The sequence below is a fragment of the Manacus candei genome, unplaced genomic scaffold (assembly GCF_025592945.1).
Source record: "Manacus candei isolate 608988 ecotype Guabito, Panama unplaced genomic scaffold, ASM2559294v1 h1tg000026l, whole genome shotgun sequence".
In the NCBI taxonomy this organism is placed as follows: domain Eukaryota; kingdom Metazoa; phylum Chordata; class Aves; order Passeriformes; family Pipridae; genus Manacus; species Manacus candei.
The window spans coordinates 3,499,420-3,525,443 of NW_026138074.1; the positions used below are offsets into that span (position 1 = coordinate 3,499,420).

At 36.4% G+C, this 26,024-nt stretch overlaps 1 protein-coding gene across 5 annotated transcripts in view; it reads right to left on the bottom strand.

Annotated features, from left to right (window-relative positions):
* NEK11 (NIMA related kinase 11) overlaps window positions 1-26,024 on the bottom strand; it is an 84,091-nt gene that overhangs the window by 57,158 nt on the left and 909 nt on the right. For 4 of the 5 annotated variants that reach the window (XM_051789108.1, XM_051789109.1, XM_051789110.1 and 1 more), the window contains exons 2-4: window positions 23,509-23,764; window positions 10,259-10,424; window positions 5,078-5,196 (exon numbers count right to left, since the gene is read on the bottom strand). In XM_051789108.1, coding sequence (XP_051645068.1) covers window positions 5,078-5,196; window positions 10,259-10,424; window positions 23,509-23,678 — 455 coding nt within the window. In that variant the 5' untranslated portion in view covers window positions 23,679-23,764. Of the gene's footprint in view, window positions 1-5,077; window positions 5,338-10,258; window positions 10,425-23,508; window positions 23,765-26,024 lie in introns of those variants that run through there. The other variant, XM_051789111.1, reaches the window with a different exon arrangement.

Consider the following 26,024-nt stretch of genomic DNA (forward strand, 5'->3'; position numbering starts at 1 on the left):
GTATTAAGTATTTCTAATATTCAACTTTTTCAAAAGGCTAGCCCACCACTGCTACAGGTTAATTCTGCAAGTGACAATGCACAGATGATGGCATTAAGGAGCTTCATATAAACACAGAGGTGCATTCATAGGTACCCACATGCAGGATGAGAGTCTAAGCATCCAGGATAATAAAAATGTACCTGGGGATCCCAGCTTAAGAATACAGATACAGACTTAGCATGAGCTGCAGAGGAAGGGAGAAAGGCAAGTCTTCTTATCTGACTCGTCTTAAAAGCATTACATCTTATTTTCTGCCAGGGGAATGAGATGTCTCACAAGAGAATAAGTGATGAGAAAAACAGCAATAAGAGATTCTCAAAGCTCAGGGAACTCTCCTTTGGAGAAAAAGTATTTTTTGAAAGACAAATATGTATATAGACTAGGTTAGTAGTTCAATTTTTACAGTAACAGTGCGGAAGACAAAAGAACTTTAAAAAGACAGAGATTAAAAGGAAAAGAACAACTAGCTTTTACAGACTTATTTTTCCATCAAAGCCTGAAACAACATCATAAGCCACACAGCATTTAAGGATATGCAGCATCTTCTCAATTTCTAGGAATCTTACATGTGTGACAGTAATTCTGCAGCCTCTTAGGAAAACGGAACATCTCTACAAAACATGTTCTCAACTAATTCTTGTCAATAATGCTTCCAAAAGCATTGTTCCCTATAACTTCAACTAAATTAGAATTCATCCACTTTTAAAATGACTGCTAACACAGCAGATTAATTATCAGCTCTGCTCAGGAAGAGATTAGAATGGTATTTGATACATACTGTATTTGCTAATACAAATACAGTAGTCATTCAGCCATTTAGATCATGTAAAGGAAGCAACTGATGTCTAAGATTCTTGAGATGTGGGCAGGAAAAGCAAATATATTAATCCATTTTAATTTTTCCTGAGCAATCCTCAAGTATTATCTCAAATTTGACTGAACTATTAAAGTCTTATGCATTGACATAATGAAATTATTTCCAAAATAGTTTCTACATTAAGAATAGAAAATATGCATTCTGCAGCACAATTTCAATACACAATTAAGTTAACAACTCATTTGAAAATAATTTTTGCAAGAAGAGAAAAAAATAGTAAATTCAATCTACTCAGTTCACAAATGGAAAAAAAACCATGAAAAATAATACTAGAAGACATTGCAGCATGTACATAGACTGGTTATGAAAAAGAAATATTTCTATTTTTATGGGTCAAAGAAAAGAGTTCTTTATGCTTCCTATAGCAATTTTTTCTACAATTTTTTTTCTTTCAATTACATGTCCTGAAAGAAATGCCTGTAGAGGAAGGTTTGCACAGTGGGAAAAATTAAAGTTTTATTCAGTGTGCCTCCACTGATGTTTATAAATTATTGTTTAAAAATAATTTTTTTTCTGTTTGACAGCTTTCTTGAGCAATATACATATACTCATCATACATTACATCAGTAAGGAAATTAAATTAAGATGGTATTTATTATTCTTTTATAAGTATATATATATACATATACACATGCACAGTCTTACAGAAATCTTGCTGTGTTAATTTAGATTCATAAAGTCTTTCCTTACCACTTATCACACAGAGCCTTTGAAAGAACTTCTCTTTCATATGTTTTCTTGCATACTGTTGTTGAGCATTGGTAGGGTTTAACCTTTTTTATTATTACTATGTATAAATATAACCATGGAATTTTTGAACCTAAACATTTCCTGAATATCTATTATTTTAATAACATGTATCTTTAAATATAAAAACTATCCAGAAGGCTTTTGGTAGCATATTGTTTGAAAAGGAGATGAAAAGAAGATGTTTGGGTCACATTAGTTTGAATTAAAATGTAATGTTGATATAATCTTGCGATGTATTGATGAAAATTATTATGATGATGAACCTTATTTGCATTACCAATAATTATAAGATGCTTTCACATATAAATACAACAAGGAAATATTTGGGGTGAGTCTTTGGAGCTTTCCATGACGATGTCTCTCAATGCAAGCCACCATATTCTGCCATGATGTATCAGAAGATAAACAAGTTACAAGATGAAGCCTTACCTGAAACAACTACTTTAATTCTAGTAAGAGAAAATTATTGAGCCTGCACTGTAAATCCTTCTTAAGAAAGAGTGTGACTTTTTTATTGCAGCAAAAGACAGACCTATAAAGGTAACATGAATTAACTGGGCTCCAGCAAAGCTTGACAGACAGTGAAGTAGTTTTCAACTGATTGTTTTGGTTAGAAATTGACACTTGAGGACAGTTTCTAAATTGGGCTGTAAATATATCTGAAGAACTATGAAGAGAAATAAGAGGTTCTGGGAAAGTTTAAATCCTGTAGTATCAGCTGTTCACATAAATGGTAACCTTTTAAAAATTTCTGTGTTCATAAATTCTTCATAAAGATTAGCAAAGCCATGGATAACATAACGGTCAGATTTATTCAAAGGGAGGTTAAATTAATCAATGGCCTCATTGCCTGATTGCTGTGGGATTAATTTTGCACACTTGACATGTGATGCACTACACATATGCCAGAGAGACCACATGATGGTTTCATGCTGTCTCTATCTAGGTAAGACCACTGAACTATGTTGCCTCTCCCTTACATCTCTTTCTCTCTCTGGTTATATCAAACACAGATGAAGACTGAATCTTTTTAATTCTAGATAAGTCAGATTTCAGGTTGCAAATTAAAGAATCTTTCCAATAATGCAAAACAGCCAGTAGATAACACAATGTCCACAAGATATTTACGTCATTTTTTGGAATTCACGAAGTGTAAGTAAAAGACAGGAATGTCTAACCTGTATAATCTTTGTTATCACAGAAAAAAGAAAAGAAAAAAAAACTGAGGCAGTCAAGAAGTCCTGGTTTAAAGTAAGTTTCCAGCATAAGAGTTTTCAGAAAGTATGGAAGTTCAACTAAAGCTGTGCAAGAAGGACAACCAAGTGAATAGTCTATGTTTAAAACCAGAAATAACGATTTTTGCTGCTCTGAAATAAAACCACCCATCCACAGCAGCTGGGTTTGCTAAGGAATGGCATGAGGAAGTCCCAACCCAGAGGTTACAAACCCTTCAAGCTTCTAGTTCTAGGGAAAAGTTTTCTTTGCATTAGGACATAATTCAAACATATATTACAGCTTTTTTCTATATCAGTAGAGAAGAAATCATGTATGACTCCTCTATACAGAAACAGGGCTGTTATTATGTTTTAGTATTTCAAATTAATTTCTGTAAGTAGTTCTAAATTCTTTTAAGCCTTTCCAATTTAAGCTATTGTTTGGCTCTAAACTAATAAGAAAAAAATCTAAATTTTTAATATGCATACTCAAATAACACATTATACAAACAAATATATATAAATAAAACTAAAACTGTGAAGTCATTTGTAAGTGTCTGGAGAGGTACTATTAAATAGCTGTGATTCAAATGGAGAAAATTAAATGCTGTTTAGAAAATCAAATTGCTGCTTCCACTGGAGAATTAACCTACTTTTCAGTAAACCAAATAATTTAATATACATATTTACTGAAGAAAGTTTATTTCTAAGATTTTATTTGGTTTTAAAGGTTTTCTTGAGAACAAGTAGAAGATGAGTAATATAAAGAGAAGAGCAGACAAAAGGGACATATGTGAAAACAAGAGATAAAAGAGGCATGAAGAAATACAGAAAATAAAAGACAAAAAGAATAACTCATACAATAGAATTGTTTAGTTGGAAAGGACCTACAATGGTCACCTAGTCCAAGTGCAATGTTATTATTATTCTGCATTAGTCTGCACAATGCATCTTCTAAACATCAGGAAGGATTTCATCAAAATTGGACTTTACAAAGTACCACAACTTTTAATGATAAATTGTTAAATTGGAGTTTGAGAAAGAGAATAAAATCCCCACACTGATAGTTTAGTTAAATTGCCAAGTTTTTTGTTTCCATTTTGCCCTGTCCTTTCAGCCTGTGGTGAATGCTGGAGAGCATGGCATCACAAGACAGCTCTCTTCACTGTGCTCCTATCACTGCAGTCTGTTGGGAAGCACTTCATGTACAAGCCCTGGATAAACTGACATGTAGGAACACAAATGCTCTTGCATCCTGGACAGCAATTCATTCTGCCCTTTTCCCTCTACAGTCTGACACTGTAGGTGCAAAAACTCATTAGGTATCCATCAGCTAAGGTCATACATATTCTACATGCTTAACTTCAGTTCAACTCAGAAATGAGTGGTCTTGATGACCGGTGACCTCTCCTACCCTGTTGCAACTCAAGTTCAGGTAAGCAAGTTTTGCCCAAGCCCTGAAAAGGTGACAGCACTGGACGATGCAGAAAGGGGATCAGACAGGGCTCACACACATGTCCAGTACACTGGCAACAAGGGAACTGCTTAGATCACTGAAGTCAACCTGCCTAAATCACATCGCAGGCAAGAACTGCACTCATGGCTATGATCTAGGCAGGTATTCACTTATATACACTATCCTACTCAAACCATGTGTGATCTCCACATATCACTATCTGGATCACCTGCAGAATTTTTTTAAGCTAATCTTTGATGTTCTGTTAAAAGTGATGTCTGTTTTCAAAGAAGGTATGTATGTAACTTCACCGATTTTAGTGGGAATCCATCAAGCATATATATTGGATTCTTCACATTAAGTATCTGCAAGACATCCTTGTTGATTCCCCTGTAAAAAACTGACTCTGTTTTAAACTTTTAATCCATTTTCTTCTAACAACTATGAACTCTTCCTATTGTGATACATTTTTAATCTGGCTCTTAGAAAAAGTGTGTCTAACGCTAAAAGACACCTACCACTGTGCTACTAAGAGATATAATGCACAATGTTCTTGCAGGATAATTAATCATAACTGAGATATGAAACACATACTAAATAAAACATTTTGGTGAATAGAACTTTATACCAATACAAGACAAACCACATGGTTTCATTTCTGTCTGAGTATCTGCTACTAGTCAGTAAGTATATTCACTCCCCTCCCAAGCCAAATGCTCTCATATTAAATGACTGTACCTTTCATGCATATAGTTGACTCCGAGTAACAACTGTATAAACCACTCTACTACTTGACTTTGAGTGAATATCTTCCCAGAATCTTTGTACTCTTGAATTTTAAAGTCTAGATCTCCACCCTGAAAAATATCACAACATATTTGTATATTTACAGCAAGTTTTTAAAATGCCATCTCCTTCATCGAAGTACAGGACTCCACTTTCTTAGACCTTTCAGGCTCCTTACCACGTAGCCTGTAAAATTAACGCACGCATGTGAATTCTGAACTCTCCCATCACCAAAAGCATACACAACTGAGGATCAAAGTGAGATCAAGAAGTCTGGCTCCATAGGGAAAGCAAGTCAATTTTCTCTTAATGTTACTCAATATCATCAAAGTTTTCAACTCTTCCTACTTCATGTCACCCAACTTTAGATGTGTGCATCCAAGCTGGTCACCCCGAACCCCCTTTATAGTTAACACAAAGGAACACGCACCCGTATAGTGCAGTTATCTCTGCCATCTAGTTGTGTACCTTAGGGAGGGATGGATCATGTTGTAGAAATGCTGTTTCTCTGCAAAGATTTATGATGAGAACCTACATTGACTGGTTAATATATAGATAACTAAATAAGTAAAACCTATCTGCTCCGATCAGTCTGAATAAGTTAATAAATTTGAGAAAAACCTTTCCACTCCAGTGAAACACTCAACAGTCAAGAGACATTCTGATTTAATATGTTAAAATAACCATGTCAGCATCAAAGGAACCATGTTGCTCTCTTAAGAATTAAAACAGTCTTTAATTATGATACTTTGCCCCTCTTTCAAACTCACTTTTTCCAGAAACAAAGCAGATTTAGAGCTTCAAGAATATGTAGCATGTGTTATTGCAAATACCTCATTAAAATTACAACTGATCTTGAATTAATACTGGAAATGGAACAATATGACACACAGTAGGGAGTGACAATAAACCAAAAAAAAAATTCAGAAAAAGACTAATTGAAAACTGTAAGCCAGATGTTTGGAAAAATCAATTGTACAACAGCATGATGAAAGTGGATTTTGAGGAGACTTACAGGAAAGCTGTTCTTTTTGCTAAAAAATTAGACAGATGGTTGTCAGCTGATTGTTTATCCGGTTTATAAAATGAATGGATTTTGTCTACAAGAATGCACTCACATCAGTGGTAAGCAATGTGTTGAGGTAACTAACCCCAGAGCAAAGGGACTGTGAGCCTCATTATATTCTAATGACTAATTTTACCTTACATCAGGACAGCTTATTCACCATAAATCATTACTTTTACATTATACATTCTGCATAAAATCAGAAGTTTTGTGTGCCATATACAAGAACATAGTTTAGCCTGTATGACTGTACCAGTACTGTCATTTCCCATCATCAACCCCTTTGATCCTTTGCATTGCTGACCCTCAACATTTTATGATCTCTTCAGCATTTCTCATTTTTCTGTTCCCAACACCACAGTGCTTCATACTGCTGCTACAAAATAAGCAGGTTCTGCCCTTGTAGATCCATGCATTTATGTCCCATGCCTTTCACATGAATTTACAGTAATTTCTATAGCCCCTGAGGTTCTAAGTTACAACATTCGAGAGTGTGCTAAAATAAAGCAAAAGCATTTTGTCATATAGCAAAAACACGTGCCCCTGACAATGTCTTGCAATTTTTTAACTGAAATGTCTGAATAATCTCATTCCCTGGGGAAGGGAATATGGCTTCAACACTCCATCTGCCTCCCTGCTGAAGCCCAGAGTGAAGCTCTTCTGGGAACTTGTTGCTCCCAGCAGCTGCTTCCCCTTTGCAACTCCAAATGTCCAACAGCTTCCCCCATGGTTGCTTGCAGCAAAGCAGAGAAAAGAACAGAAAATGCTGGGAACTCTGCTGCATGGCAACTAGATGGACTGTGTCTGAGACTACTCACACACCTCAAAAATAATGACTTACCTGTTCCAGACGATGCCCCAGACCATCCACACCCAACTGTAACAATAGCCCAAGACTGAGGGGGTGCTGAAACACGTGTCAGCTGGCTACTGGCCACAAGGGACTATGTACTATCCAGATGAGGATAAATGAAGTGCAGCAGGCTCCAGTCAGTGCTTCTCCCTGTCCCAGTGCGGCCCCTCTCACAAGAACACATTGCAATGAAAAACGCAAAGAAAATCAGTGCAGGACCTCCAGAGTTAGGGTAGTGAATACTCTGAAGTTGAGGGACAATTCCTTCAAAAGGTCAAAGGAGAACAAAAGCAGTTCAATAATACACTACATGTGCCCTCACACAACTGCATGGTTTTTTACCTTCAAATAGAGAAGAATGATCTCAATGTCCTACAATATATTTAACCTTAATTTTGTGTCTGAAAAAAGGAAAACAAAAACACATCATAAAAGATTTGCTGAAATACTGCTGTTGTGAAACTCTGAAATAATTTGTTAACTCAATTTGCAATTTAGAAGGTCAGCATAATGAACTTCATAAGGAATTCAACAATATAGCAATTAGAGTACATATGGAGTTTCCAAGCTGCAGTTTCTATTTAAATATCCAGAGCATCAAACACACCACTAACTTATTTGAAAAAGCTTAGCATCTAGAGCTGATAACGTGAACAAGCATTGATTGCTTTAGTTATTCTTTTTGCTAAGATTTCCTTAGCATATGTGTACTCACATCACAGCTGAGACCACAGTGAAGAGACATAAATAATTGCCCGGGAAAAAGCACAACCAGTTCTGGTTTACAATATATTAAAATGATGCAACTTTTAAAGTTATTACTTTGTAAAAACTGTATTTTATTGAAGTCCAATTTATACTACAAAATTAAATCCAAGGTTCATAAGATTTTGATTTGGGGAAACTGTCAAAGAAGCTCAACAAGAAGATCAAAATAGAACACATATACCTCTTCTCTATAATTTTGAGTGAATTCAGATATAATAAAAGATGTCAAGCTGAGCAATGCAGACCAATGTTGTCTTTTTTTTTCTTTCACAGGACAAGTATAGCATGGGGCAGCTGCATTGGAGGCTCACTCTATGCTACTCATGCAAGAATGAAGAAATTACCCTGGCTAATGAGTAAGTCACAGTACTTTGGAGAAAGTGGAGTAAGGCTCAGAGGGCAGTTCTGTTTCCATGCCAACTTAATGTCTGTTCTTAGTTTTGAGTCTGTCCAAGAGTACCAATTACTGCCAATCTGGTAATTATTCTATGCACGAGAAACTGAATGCACTAGACTTCCAAACAACATCATGTAGCAAAACATTTTTCTCATTCTCAGTTTATGCATGGTTTAACCAGGCATCTTTTAGGTCAAAAGACCCAAATCCCACCACATACAAAGGCAGGTTATAGGTAAGCAAATACAAAAGTATACCTCCTGAAAATACTCCCACTAAAATAGGAAAGAAACTTCATAGCACTGTTTGCAGCTTTGCTTTATACCTTCCTTGCCTGAACACTTGATGAAATATATTGTAATTGCTTAAATGCAATCATACCACACGTGTCCTTTTCGAAAAAGTGGGAAGCATATCCTATTGTACCAAATATCATTCTGACCTGACCCAGCAGACTCAAAACTGAAGAGATTCAGTGCATAGCCAGTGAATCTATTTCCTCCTCCTTCCTTTGACTTGCTCTAATACATTCTCATGTGTTTGAGCATATGATTCCCAGATCCTAGGGTAACTCAGTACCAAAACGTTTTCGTGCAGGGTAGTTTATACTGCCTGAATAAAAATCCAAACCTCCAAGGAGTGATGGTTGTGATTACTCTAGTGATTGCTACCATGCTCTTTTTTATTCACCTATAACTTTATTCTGCATGAACAACAAAAAAAAAAAAAAGAAAAGAGGAAAATCAGTGGACAAAAGCCATATAATGCTGCTGAAATAGGCCCCTTTATTCCTACATGTTCAACTTATCTGGTGTTGGGTCACTTTGTACCATCGGTAGAGAGAAAATGATGAGTGTATGGGAATAGCTGGACAGTTAGAATAATCCTTCAGCTCTGAGCTCTGGGTTTCCTCAAAGAGTTGGCAATACTCTCAAGCCTCAGCTGTCAGACATTCAAGGAATGACACAAAGAGCTTCTGCATGGGTGTTAAAATAATATGTAAACAAATATTCAGATCGCATCACAGAATTGAACATTTCAGATTTAAATTTTAAAAATCCCAGCAATAAACAGGCATCTTACTGTCATCAGACAAAGCTTGTAAGGAAGAAATAACTGTCAGGAACCTTACTTGTTTAATTATTCTCACCAAAGCCAAGTTCTTGAAGAAACGTGATTAGTTAAGTCAAGTCTGATTTGTGAACAGGCAATCCAGTAGCATAAAGATCATTAGCTTCCAAAGCATTTCAGCATGTCTAGCAGAGCACAACTGAAGAGTTTGCTTCACAGTTTCATAAAAGATCACTTAATGTATGACAGATTTATGTTTTTGAAGAGCACATCTATATTTAATACAAAGTAGGCACTTGTTTTACATAAACTCCTAAAAAGCTGGCTTAAATATGTTTAAATTTTTATTTTAAAGCCTTAAGACAGATTTCAGCAATATGTTTTTAAACCAAATGTTGGAGTTAAAAAATGAATAGTAACAATACTGTAACACATCCTGGTTTAATATTTGTTTTATCCACTACACTCTGGTCTTTGACTTACACTATTTTTCATTTCATAAAGCCAATGTTGCTACCAATCTCATCATCCATGTGATCAAGTTTAAGTTTCTTGTAATCACCCCAAATGACAAGTGAGTTTTCCCTTCCTCATTTATATCACACTTCATACCATGCCCCCAAACTCCCAATCTCATCCTCTTACCTATAAGTAGTACACATGTGATACAACCTTTCTGAGTTCTCCCACAGATGTGTAATATATCTTCATTTAAGTCTTCCTTGTAATACTGATTATAACACACAAAATGAACTTAGACTTAAAATTACCTATTTGCTCTTCTCTGGTTTGTTTTTCTATGAGCTATGAGTCTCACTTCAGTGCCTAACATGGCTTATCTGAAACACACCTAACAAGTAGCAGGTGATACCATAAGTAACAAATAAAGCCTAAAATTCAAACTAAAACATTTTTTAAAATGGCTTCTTAGAAGACCCTACCTTAATTGCCAGATTTTGTCAAATTTTTGAGTCTCACCTCACAATATTCAGTGATGATGCAGAAACTATCTCGCTCCACAAAGCTTGCATAAAATTTGACAATGGCTGGATGGTCTAATTTGGAGAGTAGTTGTGCTTCCAGATTTGCTTCAACTGTTTCATTAGGCCTTAGGTCTCCAACAGAGATTTCCTTTAGGACTTTTCTAGAGGAAAAAAGAAATATTTATATTAATAAAACCAGAAAAATACAAAACCACGTACTGTTAAAAATCCCATCATAATTTCTTCAAGTGCAAAATAATAACATTAACGAAATACCTGGCAATACGAGATGATGAGACAAATATAGGTAAACAAAGAGAATGCATTACAAATCAAGTAAATATGCCAGTCATCATAGAGATTAAGCAACATATTAAAAATACTGTTTTGAAATATTTCTCCCACTAATTCCCTATTGCACAGTTTACTTTTATGACATGTTTTCAGTGCTATGGATTACTGCACAATAATAAACATAAATAAAAAATCAAATCTAAGTGATTTCAAACCCACTCAGAGCATATGTTCAAGATTCATATATGAAATAATGAGTAGCAAGAAACTTCTTTTGCAGCTTCTGCCAAAGTCTCTTCATGGAGGCATGAGAAAAATCACACAGAATAGTAATTTTGTGACTGTTTTTATGGTGATAAACTCAGGATGTCGATTTTTTTTCTAAAGATCAGTCTGTTCACCTAAATACCTAAGTGAAAAGCGCAAACCTGGATTTGTGGTTGAAATCTAATTCCACTGTTTCAGGGAACTCTACTACTTTAGTATTTAATGTTTGTTTAGGGAAGCCCTAAATCCCCTGGAAAAGGCTGTAAAAATCTAGGGATTTTTCATATTCTTCAACTTTAAGATATGAATGTGCCACAGGAAAATTTGTAGTTCAGACTTGGCTCTATACAGAACCTGGGGTAGAGCAGTTTACTGCCAACTTGACTTGGGAAAAAACCCTCAGTGGAGCACTGTGAGAATGCATATTTTGCTGAGATCTTCCTGATAAAATGTTTAAAAATGGTCACAGAACACCCCCCATTCCCATTTACTTTACCAGTTGCTGAGGAATGGATTACTGGACTTTGTCTGAAGGCAACCTTGGAGACTATCAGAAAATATCGTGGGTTTTTTTTACTGAAACAAAGTGATGAATTTCCAAAAACTTTTGAATATGTGAAAGGTAAGTTTCACTGAAGGGAAGTCTTCACAGTACTTTTAGAAATTTCCCTATTCAATACTACATGGTTGGAAAGTCACTGTAGTTAAACATGACAGCGATAAAACTACAGTAACTCACTTGATTTAAGGGGGAAAAAAAAGCTGTATTTCTTCATAAGAAAATTTCTTCCTAAATCTGAACAATCAGTTTCTGACTAACAATGCATGAATTTTTACATAAACTTGCTTAATCCCCATTTGGAAGTGTGATGAAAAAACATGCCCTTTGATTTGTTTGCATCTCCACAGACAAGCTTCATTCTATGCAGACAGACAACATCTATGCAATCTTCTCATCTTCGCTGACATGGGAACATTACCCCTTCCTTCATATAAATTGTGTCACAGAACTGACAAACTAAATGAGTCCTTGTTAAACACCACTTAATACAAGTTTCTTGTGTACCCAAGAGAGCAATAAAAGCCTGATGTGCTGATGTGTAGGAATAACTTGTCATCAAAATCACTCAGTGATTTTGATGCTGTCATCAGCTGTCAGACAAGATGACAAGTGTTTTTTTATTTAAATTAATTCCCAAAAGAAGAAATCAAGAAAATACACTTCTTGTAAATAAGGTATTAGTTTTCTGCTACATAATTCTAATTCATATCTACAGTTGGAAGACATTTTCATCTAGAAAGAAAGTTTCTGTCATGCAATCGAGATTAAGTATATCTGCAGTGGTATATGTGTGTAATGTTTCTGTATGTAGGTAAGGTTTGATTTTAATGCATTTAATATGAAGAATATAACAAGACGTCATGCTTTCTGCAAAGCTTTTGATAATATTTTAGCAAATACACTTCAAAATTTAAATTTAAATTTATTTATTATTATAAATTAATACAGAATACAGACACATATACAGATCATAGGGCTGTTTAGGTTGGAAATAACCTTTAAGAACATCGAGTCCAACCACAAACCTCACACTGCCAATCCACCACTAAACCATGTCCCTAGAGATAAAATGTCGGTGAACACACAATTAGAAAACTTTATTATAGAAATGCTAGTAGATATCTTAAGTACAGAACAACAGCCTTTGGATTTTAACTGTGTGGAAAAAAACATAGCCTTGCAATTCAATAATGCAGACACACTTGGAACTTCATCTTGAACTGACCACAACTGAAAGAGTCTTGTAGTGAATGCATTTGCATCTTAGGAGTAAAAAACTATGTACATCCATACTGAAGGAAGCTGATTCTGGCACAGGTAACAACATTCATCCCTTCAGAGTGAGAAAATAGCACAAGAGATAAGCCCACTTCCCAAATTACACAAAGCAGCAGCCCAGCCTCCACAGTGCCCCTGCCTCAGCCGCCTCACAGAGGTTCTCTGCGAGCACCTTCTCTGGGAACATCTATTTTCACCAGCAAACCCTTGCTGGCTTGTATTGTCACGCTTTGAAAAGCAGCCATGCCAGCACACTTGGTCTGAAAGCGTGCTACCAGGGAGCAAATGGGGCTAAAGAGAACAAGCGTCAAACACTTAAAGCAAGAGAAAAACAAACATGGAGGTGGAATCCTTCAGAATAGGGACACACAGTGGGAATCCCTTTTTCAGCTTTACTAGTGACTGACAATGCACCACAGCAGTGTTTATCTCAGTCTATTTGCACTGATCTAAAATTAAATGTTTTACAACCCATCTGGTATTTGTTTACATCGATGACATACTTTATTATTATATGATTTGGTTTATTGGATCAGATGCAATTCTGAAAAGACAGCATTTCCCAGTTTATTGAGTAAACTGCAACATGAATTATTGACTAGGTATATTTGCTTGCTGACAAGGAAGTACAAAAAATATAACTCTTTTAATGTCATTAATAAATAGGTCTGATAATATACTACAGAGAAGGTGTGATCTAGGAATATATGATCAAAATTAATTTATAATTAAACATAAACTTCATTTTACACAGGTAGTTGTTCAGGTAATTGCAGTTAATTACAATTTCCTTTAATTTATTATTTCTGATTTGCCAATGTGGAGAATTGTGACATCACCCATAACTGTGTACTGTATTTCTATCCATGCTGACACTTGCAGGGCTACCTCTTCACCCTGGTAACTCCTCAGAACAAGGACCAGGTGCAATGCTGTAAAAACGCATCACCTCTCACTGGGCCTGTAGCTGGATCTGAAATTGGTCATAAACAATAAAATTAAAGGAGTGCCTGTCTAATCAACAATGTCTTCAATTCTACTTATCAAAGAGCAAACAGAGAAGGTATAGTGCTACAAATGGGGACCAAAATGAAGAAGAGGCGACACCCTTCACACAAAAGGTCTGCACAATAACCTCCACAGTATTGAAACTGTTTGGGAAATTTGGTAACAAAGACACCATCTGCCTACAGACAAGATGAAGTCACCCATCATTACTGCTTCTCAGTCAGCTGCTTTCTATAATATCACACAGTTGATGATATTTGCATGTTACGGACAGCAGTGTAGTTCTAAAATAATAATTTTAGATTTCTTTTTATAACTTCCACACTGAAATATTCTATTATTAGAATCTATTTTTTGATACATAGTCATGCTTATACCCAGCTGAAACTCTCCTTTCTGTACAGTTTACATCTTGATATTACAGGGTTCCTCTGATTTGACATTCCACTGTGCACATGAGATATTCCTTATATAAAGTAACTAGCCTGCTGTCAGGTGCTATAGTTTCCTCACATTTCCTTTCAGACCTCTCATATTTGCACTTTTGCACATCCAGCTTTTATTTACAATTAAGACACTTTACTGATTTTAAATATCCCCCTATTTACTGGAATCTACTTTGCTCGCTTAAGTTGGTCTTCTAGTTCCACCGTAATTTTCAGCTGATCCTTACCCATCACACATACAGCTATTCTGTTACTGGTAATCTTATCAGATTTCTCTCCCTGGTGTCAGGGACTGGCTTTCCCGCAGTTTACAGCTTAGCAACAAAAATTCAAATAGTCATTCTTTATAGTTTACCCATCATATTTGGAACACCAGTATCTGCATGCTCAGACAGTTTAAAGACATACATCTATCTGTTTGAGAAAGAAGAAGCTGGTGAAACCGTGAAATACAAAAAGTCACCTACCCAAATCAGTCCTACCGAGAAGAATACTTGGTTTTAGCTAAGGAAAGAAACACTCAAAGTAAATTAACAGCACTTGATTTCTGCAGGAAAATCAAGAAGATTACCACACTTCCAATGAAAAGCAAATGATGAGTGCTGTTTGGTATTCCTCCTTACATATATATGTTTTCTCATTAACCAAAACATTTCAAACCTAAGTATTACTACATAACTTCTAAAATCAAATCTTATCATTCCCTTGCCCACTATGATTTATTTGTAAGGCATAAACCCATTTCAATCCTAAGTATTTCTTAGGATTAATCAAATGCTTCTTCTGTCATCCCCCTGAACATTATTGATTTATTAGTGAAACCATAAAAGTGGTCAACAACTCCAAAACAGCCTACTCATGTCATTCATGAATATTCATAAACATTGAGAACTAATCCCTGAGTTAACCACTAAGAATTCAATCACTATATGAGCACTGTAATATATGTAGATGGATTAAATATAATTTCATTTTCTGAATAAGCACTTTAACTAATTTAACCATGCTTAAATATCTTGGAATGGCAATGAGATTTCTTAAATTTGCAGGTGAAATGGATGATTCACTTTTCCATCATCGTCACAATTACAGCACTTACAAACATTTTTCAAGATGCCAAATTTTTAAATGCTCTAACATATGCACTAACACTGAACAGGTCAGGTCATGATGAAAACAGTTTATGGTTATTTGAAAATTAACAGTTCCTAATTAGTATCCCAAAGAAATGTAGAATATATTTTCTGGAACACGAAAGACAATACTGTTGAAATAAGTTAGCTTCAAGGAATACAGCTTATATAATTTTCTTCTGCACTTAGCAAAGTCTCATATATACAAAGGAGCATACTTTTAACTATTTTTGGTCAACCATGTGACAATGTTGGAAAAAAATCTTTGGGTTGCCATCTACATTGATTAAAAGTAACAGAATAAAAGTGAACATTTATTAACAAAGGATGAATTTTCATCCAAAGACACATTTTTGAAACCTAAATATTTTTTTCCCAGAAAGAAATGGAAAAAATAAAATGTAAATAAATTTATAGTCTATTCATATGTTTCAGCTCTAAATCACATACTAAGAGACTGTGACTGAACTGAAGAAATTTGTGTCTAAACAGGAGAATTATTAAAAATTATTATGAGGTATTGACTAAACACCTGTGAATATACTTATTTTTAGCAATACTTTATTTTTACATGTTGCATTATCACCATCTACTGTTCATTCAACCTTTTTTCTACAGTTTAGCTTTGTTCAAGAATGTAATTAAGTATCATGCTGCCACTAACGTAAGCGGAATTTTAGAGAGAAATCTGACAAGGACTAAATAATTTGTTTGTTTTCTTTATCTTTGAAGACTTAATTCCATCAAACATCAAATCATCTAAACCAGGCATTTCTCCATTGCGATTTCATTACCCATACACTTCACTATTCACTACCCTCTTCTAATTAATGTTCCCCTACAAAAAAAAAAAAAAAAAAGGAGACACCATTACAGAACTAAAGATTGGATGCAGCATTTTGTTTTCAACCATTTTAATATAATTAAATGTCTCACAATTGCCATGTTGTAATTCTTCTTGCAGCCTTGGGCTACAGCATCTGCCAAAAACAATTTTCCTTCTATTGGAACTAGTTTGAATTTTTAAATTAGTTGTAATTGGAAATTTTGTAGAAAGGCCTTCATATCAACTGATCTATATTCATCAGTTCACAGAAAACAGGTTATTTTGAATAACAGGAGTTATGAAAGGAAACCAGACATACTAATAGTCACTGTAAGAATGCATTCCATAGAAATTAAACTAAAACATTTCCTAATGTAAAATTTAATTGGTTCTTTTGTGAATTTAAATATATTTGCAAGCAGAATTATGTTCCTTTCAATGTTGCAAGGATATTTATGTCAACTGTATTGTCCCTTCAGTGGAACTAATCCCCATAAGTAATATAAATACTAACTGCTGCAACTTTAATGAGAAAATGCACTTTTCCTACATGTCTCTTTCCATCAGTCATCTCCTTCAATGTTTATTTCTGATATGCATTCAAGTATCTATAGTACTTGAGGGGAGGGAAGAAAAAGATAAAAGCACAGTTTATAGCTTTACAAAAGCATGTTACTAAATAGTCTACAATCAAAGGCAAAGGGAATCAAGCAATGCTGAGGAAAATAACTGCATATATAACATCCACCGTTAGATAAAAATCTTTTAATACTTTTTGGCCCTCCCGAGTATGATACTGTGATCTTAACTATCAATGAAACATGTGCAATTCAAAAATGAAGCAACTAACCAGCAATATTGAAAAGTTATTTTACAACACATGAAAGACACATCATTGATGTTAAGAGAAACAGTGAACTAGGAATTATATTTGCTAATACATCACATAAGTATAACCCAAAGAACATAGAAAAAAAATAGGGAAAAATTCACTGACTGTCCAGCAAATCCACAATTCCCCTCACTGCATCAGTTTTCTCATTACAATGTACTGAATGCAACGAAGAACTGGAGGCTCACTCTGCATGGAAGAAGTCACAACATCCTTGATGCTGACAAAAGAAATCACCTTACCAACAAGGTTAACTTGTGAGAAGATACAGTAGACAGCCATATTCAAATATTTCAATAACATGTGGTATCTTTGAGGTAGGTGGCCACAGTTCAACCCAAAGTAATAATACTGCCCCTCTCCATTTTCTTATTAAAGCTAGCTTAAAAATGCATAAAAACTAAATATCAGTTTCAACAAAATGAATGAGACAGAAGTGATCTCAAGGCATTTGCTTAATTACAGAATCATTAAATTCTTTCTCTGCCATTCACCTCAAAGAAAGGTAATTCACCAATAATGCCTTAAGCACAACTCTCCACCGAAATGAAAGCGCTACTTGTAAACAATTTTCGAAACAATGAACACAACCATCAGCACCACTCATTGCCTGCACATCAGATCAGAATGTGTTGAGTGCTGCAGCACTGAGCTCCCCGGAGCTCAGCTCTGTGAGGAATGAGATTTATTGTAAACTCAAGTAATATTTCCTTTAAGGCACTCTGCCTCCCACTCACATATATTAAATTCCTAGTTAGAATCCACCCCAGTCAAATGGACAAATCCCAATGAAAATGAAAAAGTAGGCTACTCAGTCAAAAAAGGTATACTAGGAGAGCAGTTAAAAAAAAAAAAAAAAAAAAAAAAAAAGAGAACAGAAACCCCAATAACAATACAACCAAAGTTCATAAAGATGACTAAGCAGATGTAAAACTTGTATCAGACATTGCTGCAGAGGATTTCACAGACATCTGTGTTACACAAACTGAGCAAAGGGTCTCGACATGTTCCAATAATCACCTTTTGATTTCAAAGAAGCCACAGAATGTCAGGTTTTATGCTTTTTGATAATGAGGGAACAAGAAATTTTAACAAAGTAATTGCCTGTGCAAAGGACTACAGCATGGCTGTGGCTTTAAATTGTCAAATCCATCCCCAGCATGGGCAGGGTAAAAGCTTGTATCTGTGCTCCAGTGCCAAGCTACCCTGCAGCCCCCACTGGAGGTTCATATAGCACAAAAAATTTCCAAACTTTCTTACCCTGACCTCTAAATAAATCATCCCAGGGTGAGATAGTCCATTTCTTGGACTCCTATGTGTTGCAATGACAAATTCTGCTGTGCTACCAATTTTAGCAGAAAATCTTTGCATATTCCTATGCAAAGAAGCAGGTGTGTGTATGTTTCTGTAGCTTTGTGATAGCTGTGTAAAAGCATAGCTTTACTGGAGAGAGGAATGCAGAACTGTTGTGGGCTCTAACAGCAGCTCCTGCCTTCTGCACCCATGTTGTACTTCGGCACTGCCACAGTCCCACTGCAAGGCAGGACTGCAGGTCCTTCCCTCCAGGGTCTGAAAGCCTGGAAGAGCTCTACTGTGCAGGAAAAGCTGGGCACTGACAGTGATGCAGGAGGTAGGGACTAGAGATCTGCTTTGGATGAATCTGGGGTTATCAAACTTGTCTCTGAACCAGTATCGGTCTGCACTAGAAATTATCTGAAACAATTGTGGCCATATCTAGAACCGCCTGCTAATCTTGAAACAAAACATTTACAGTTTCACTCCCTGGCAACCTCCATTTGCAGGTGTACTCTTAAAATCAGACACAAGTGCATCAGCCACTGCTACAGAGGTTTCGGCAAGGACTTGGACACTTAGCTCTAAGTCTTGACTCCCAGAGCATTGCTCACAGAATATGAAAGTCACGCTTGGCCACTCAAGTGGAAAGCTCATGAAGGCTAATTCCTCAAACTGCTCTAGCTAAATCCACAAGGTCTCTCTGTCAGTGCTATTATCATCTCTTATTTGGGGCCAAGCATGACTGTACACCTCAGCAGCCATGGCAGCTCTGCTGACGCACAGCAGCTGACCCTACACGAAGCAGCACAGGATGTGTGGCTGAAGCAAGGGATGGTTCGCTAAGAAAAGCTTATTTAAAAATTAGCAGCAATCAAAGAAGGTCCTACAGGAAATGCACCTTTGATTAGTTTTCAAGGAGATCATGAAAATCTATTTACAAATCTAAGATGTCCTGATGGATTCCAGTTTTAATTTCTAGTTTTTGTTATTAAATGAGGGAGAAGAAAAAAGGAAAGCAGTGCAATTAGATGAACATGCACATGACAAACTGGCAGGGAGTAATTTGCTACTGTTTTAATCAATTCAGTAGCGAATGACCATTCCCTTGGAATACCTTCAGAGAAGCAAACAGGCAGCAAACACAAGAATTTGACAACACAGCAATCTGCTGATTGTTGCTTGGATATTCATAAGTTACAAATCCCTTCCACCTTTAGATTTTATTTCATTTGTTATAAGAAGTCATAAATAATTGAAAGTCACATGATGAATTATTCAGCTAAGTGCACAGTTTCCAAGGAATCATAGCATGAGTCTGGATTAACGCTCTAATGCAAGTCAGATGCAGAAGTTGAGCTGACACCCCACAGCTACCACACAGTAGAGCAGTCCAGGGAGTTTGGCACTTGTCAGCGTGTGCTTTCCACCACAGGGACGGGTAAGTACCTTGTGAATATTTATGACCGAGAAGTCCCTATTGCCTACTGTGTACTTCAGCTGCTTGCCCATACAAGGTCATGAATTAGCAGAACTTAACCCAGAGCTTCCCTTGGCACAATTGATTAGGACATTCATTATCTCTAAGTGATGGCACTGTCCTTCAAGATTACTGCTGAACTTAAATCTCTTTAAGATTTAGCCATAATTATCTGTAAGAATTAGCTCATAAGTTACTCAGGGGGACTGGGATAGAAGCGCCTGCAGGGACTACTGTTTGTTGTAAAAATGCTGGTACAATCCTGCTACTTTATCTACACAAATCAAGTAATCTAATTATTTTGTGTAGGTCTAGGTCCATGATGTTTAGAAACAAATAAATATCAAATAATACACAAACCAAGGCATCCTGTGTAAACTGCAACTAAGCAGTTTGCTTTTGTACAGATGTGTCCCTTGTATCTAACTGAATTTAGGGTCTAAGATGATATAAATTCTGACTATAGTTTCTTCCAAAACTGGGGAAAATTGATAATCTCTCTCCTGTGTAGATTGTCTAGTACATGAGAAACTTCATTCACAGTGAAGACCCTCCCAGGTTCCGGCCCTTCTCTTTTGAGGGCATTGATTTTGGTCTCTACTCTGCTGTCTGTTTTCAAGTTGCAGGGACTTCTGAGATATTTAACCCTCTATCATATTCTATGAGAATCATCCCAACAGGGTCAAAAGCTCTTGCAGAAGATGTTCAGTGGAAGAATAACCTACTACACAAACATGGAAGACAGAAGTCATCTTCCCTAGCCATAAATCTGAAATGAAAAACTTGCACTTTTCTTTTTAGGAAATTGTCGTGAAACTCTGAAAAGTTATTAATCACATCTACACTAGGCAGATACCTCAAAATGAGGTAATTGCAATCTTTAAATCTAACAGCCAGTCTGAAATAACCCCAAGGTGGCACCATCTCAATCCAGAATACTAATCACTGGTTTGGTTTTCTCCCTCTCTACCATGGATAATATTGAATCATAGAATATCCTAAGCTGGAAGGGACCCACAAGGGTCATCTTGTGCAACTCCTGGCTCTGCACAGAATAGCCCCGAGAATCACACCATGTATCTGAGAGCACAGTCCAAATAGTTCTTGAACTCTGGCAGGCTTGGTGCTATGACCACTTCCCTAGGGAGCCTCTTCCAGTGTTCAACCACTCTCTGAGGGAAGAACCTTTTCCTAATATCCAATCCAAGCCCCCCATGACACAGTTTCATGGCATTCCCTTGGGTCCTGTCACTGGTCACCACAGCAAAGAGATCAGTGTCTGCCCCTCTGCTTCCCCTCATAAAAAGGTAGTAGACTGCAATGAGTTCTCCCCTCAGCCTCCTCTTCTCCAGGTTGAACAAACCAAGTGATCTCAGCCACTCCTCATACAACTCCCCCTCTTGACCCTTCACCATCTTCCTGGCCCTAAAAATACTTGGAAATATACCTTGGAAAAACATAAACACAATCAATACAAACAGACAACCTATTGTTCACCAAACTTACGCAGGATCAGGAACTAAGCAAGCACATTTGAGAATATACAAGGACTTGCAACCATTATTTTCTAAAGGAAAACAGAGTTCCTCGACACAAGATGTGTTGGATGACTAGGGATTTTCTTAGTTTAGACAGTCGGGAAGTCAGTAATCCCATCCATACACAGAACTGGAGATAAGCATGAAGCAGGCATGTACTTCTTAGAGAGGTGGGCATTGCTGGCCTGAGCAGCTCTGAGCTATATGTGAAGTAAGTTTGTTAACTTGAGGCACGCCCCAAAAAATCAATCCTCTCTCCCTTCCAGATGAAGCAACTCGCTCACTACAGGTATGATCCTAGAGGGGTAGCAAAGTACTAGGCATGACCCAAAACTATTTCTAGAATCATGCAAAAGCTTTGCTGAGCATATATGAAATTACATGATAACTATTGTTAGTCTCTGCCTTAGCTTATTCTGTAGATGTTGCACTAATGGAAAACTGAAAAGATATCCCTGAATGGCTTCTGTACCACTATCCAAGATGTCACCTTTCTTGGGAATTTGTTTCCTTATTATTTATTCCTATTCTTATTATTTCTTCCTATTCACAGTGTTTTAGACTAGAGCAATTTTCAGGAAACTGTCTGTGGCTGAGTTCATGCTGTACATATTTGTCTCAACACGTTCTAGATCATCACCAAAACGATAAAAATAGACTTCTAATTCTGCTGAGGTCACAATTGCATTGTTTGGGGTTTGTTCTGTCAAAATGCCTTCAGAGCTGTATTAAGCACTTGCTCTTTTTAAAGAGTAAGAGCCATAGCCACCTAAATTTTCATTCAGAAGTATATATATAACAGAAGCAGTAAATATACAGTTCCATAACAGATTATTTTCTGATTTGAAAGTAGTATTGAGAATGTGATTTCTGGCATATTTTACCACCTAAACCCAGTATTTATAAATAGAAGAAAGTGACTACACTCCAGCTCACTATGCTACCTGCGTTTTCAAGTTCACCTGCGACAGTATTTGTGCCATCTATTGGCACAGACGTGATGGAAATTTGAGGGGATCCGCTCGCCATCCTACTTTCGAGGTGCCGAAGGAATGAACTGTGATACGCGAGCACCACCTAGTGATCGATGGCTGAACTAGAGCACCACATCAGCAATTGGGCTTGTTAAATACTGTTGTATTTGTATTGTACTGGGGTCACAAAAAGAGACTGATTAAAAAAAAAAATGTCACTTGATATTCGGTCTCTGTCCTGAAGGTAGCAGAGGACACACTCAGATTCATCCCTAACAAAACACAGATATGAAATGCTGCAGGCAGTGAATGTTTGCTCAAGGCAATCACTCAAAATTCTTAAGAAAAAAAATATAGAAATAGCTACTTAAAGGATAAGTGCATATTCCTTGGTTTTGAGGTTTGGTAGCTTGTGCTATAGCAGCAAATGTGTGAAGACCCACATTTCACTATGCTGTTAATATTCTAAGAATGCGTGCAGTAACAGCTGATTTCTGAAGCATTAAAAACAAAAACATCATGTTCATGAAGATAGATAAGCATTGGACGAAAGGCAAACGCCCAGCACATCAGTAAGTGTTCCATAAAAAAAAGAACTTCAAGAACTGAGTTAATTTATAAATTACAAAGACCTCAGAAATAAACTATACAATCATATTATACATGCATATATTATGTATTGACATAATTATGAAACAATAACTTATAACTTATAAACCTTTAAGCCTTTAGCAAACAGTTTTGTTACAAAGAAGAAGAGCAACTTTGTGAAAATGGGTATGTACCTTTGCCCTGCTTCTTGTCAGGACAGTGATAAAATTTACCTTGGTTCTATGGAAACGCAAGAGTCTTCTCTGCAGTTAATCTTACATTAGCAACCTGTCCAAGGTATGACACTGAGAAATAGGTATGTTACATATAGCTTTACTAGTTTTATTATTTTTTAACAAAGCTTCAGAGGTGTACATCAATATGGAGATAAGGGTCTGACTTTTTTTATCTATTTCTACTCTCACCATGCACAAACAAATGAAAAAGGGCTTAGATAAACTATATTAAACAAAACCGGATTGAGTTGGAATGTTGAGTCAGCATAAAATCTGCTTTTACCTTATATCCTCACTAAAGTTAAACAGTTAAGGCTGCAGTGTAACACCAAACTGAGAGATGAGACACAAATACAAAGAAAAACATCCACAGTGCAAGAAATATGTTGCGAAATTTTTATTTAAAGCATGTGAAGGCTTTACTTACAATTCTTCTCCTTGTTTTGCTTTTCTGTCAGAAACCAAATACACACTTCCAAAGCTCCCATTGCCAAGTTTCCTCTGAATAGTGTATCTTCTTGCAATCACTCCATCTCGGCAAGCAGAATTAAATCTGGCAACAGCGACATGCTTAGCAGTTTCTTGAAATTTCAGCATTTCTCAGTGTAGCAAAAACTACACAAATTTCTCTAGAATGTAGCTTTCAAATCCCTTTACTCTTCTATGGATGTTCACAGAAATCACTTGAAACAGAAAAAAAATTGATTTGTCAACGTATTACTCTTACTAAACTTTTCATTTAATTCTATGGCAGCGCTTTAGTGCTTAGCTGGCACCAAACCACAAATTAAGTAGAATTGCTAGCTGTTAAGCTCTGGGCAGCAGACTTGATAACCAAACTACAGATACTGTAGATGTGACATAGTCAGTCTCCCTCTAAAATAACCTTAAATTAACTCACTGAACTGATAACATAGGGGAAATGACATGCAGGTGCTTATTGAAAAGCTCAGGTGCTTTTTGCAATGACAACTACAGCTGTATTTCACCTGACAATTCCCCTAGATATGGCAACTCTTCCTCAACATCTGTCTTTATACCACCACAGTACCTGACACCAAAAATATCTGTGTTCCAGGATAAAAGTTTCAAGATTTTTGTATATACTGAAGCACAACCTCCATCCATAATTTGAGTTCTCTCCCATCAACAACTCCTAAGCTGTTTTATCTGTTCTTTCACTTATCCGTCAGATTTCACCATCTGTTTCAGTGCTGACCTCACAGCTCTCTGTGATTCAGTGATATCTTCTGCAAATTAGAGTTTTGTGGCTACATGCAAGCCTACGAGACTTTCAATATAACCCAATCCTTCCAAAAGTTCTTAATTTCTCCTCTGCTGTGTCCTTTCATGACCCACCTCTCTAACAATCTAGCTTTGGTTTGGAGTTCTTGTCTAATTGAAGTCCTAATTCTACAAACAGAGGGACTGCAAAGGCAAACCTCTAGTGTGTCTATGGTTTTCAATAACTGAACATGAGTTTAGAGTAACTTTGTTTACTCAACCTTCCTCATTGCAGATGATAAAGGGTAGGTGTTTCGCTGCATATAATACAACGATATTGCTTTCATTACCTTGTCTTTATATAATGCTACCTGAGTCATTTATGCCTGAGGATACTTTGGAACAAATAAAGATATTGCAAGATCAGTGTTAATACTACTATTTGTCAGCACTGCCTGAGCTGCAATGCAGCATGCCCACACTAGGCTTGTTCACTATTTCATTTTAAGGTGAAGGCAAGCACATAAAAATGCACTCATTTTGTTATTGTTTTGGAAGAACAAAGACAAACTGTTTAATTTTAAAAGTTATATAACTTTAGGTTCCAAGTCACTGGCTTCTCTTCCAAACAAATGCAGAGCCTAAATTAAGATTACAAATTTGTATTTTGCAACAACAAACTCTGAGAGTGTGTGTGTGTGTATGTGCAAATGCTAAAGAAAGAATGTCAGCTTTCTCTGAAATCTGTCTGAAGAAACATAAATGGATCACACTGAGGTGTGGAGAGGAGAGGGTAGGAAGATGAACTCCATAAAATATTACTTTGCCAATTCTAGAAAGTTTACATATTATTTTCACTTACTATTTTCCTAGTTGCTGTTTTATGCATGCCTTCATAAACACCTTTTGAAATAACTACACTTAGAAAAAGTGCTGAGCTATCTATACCTATTTTTCAAGAGAAGAGTCACTTGGCACAGCTCACCTTCAAATTTTCATTCTTCCTTGGGCCCTAGGAATATATCACAATCCTTTACACCACGATATCATGCTTAAGATCAAGTAGCCCATTGAATGTAACTTCTGTGCTTTCTCATAATGCCTCTCACCACCTACTCTATGCTTCAATTCCCCTCTCTATATAATAATAGTAACTTTGTGAAATGCTTTGATATCTACTGCTGAATAGTGTTATAAGGCAGGAGACAGTGATTGCCATTGGGGCATCACAGGCACATTTTAGTGGCACAGAAAGGGTGGATTGAAAGAAATACCCTGTATGAGTCAATAGACTGACTCAACTACAAGACTGACTGATATTTCAAGTGCATGTACCAGTAGCCTCTCCTACCTCACTCAAACCTTTAGCCCAACCTTCCTTGTAGTTCTCACCAGTGTCCATCTTCTCCCACTGAGCAGGTATTTCCCAAGCAGCAGTATCAATTGTTTCATTAAAGTTCAGAACAACTAAAGATAACTCAAAAAACCCCAATTCCTCAGCTCCCTTTTCCTCAAAAATCCCAGTATACCCTATTCAGTAACACTGGTAAACATTTATGTTCTAAATTTTGTCCCACCCACCCACCATCACCAAGTCCCATCCCAGAGTCTGGCAGACTGCTGATGCCAACCAAAATAATGCAATGACGTTTTCTGGATCACTTTTTTAAAAAAATACTTTCTTCCTTGGCTGGAGTTAAATCTTCCTTTTTGAGCTGT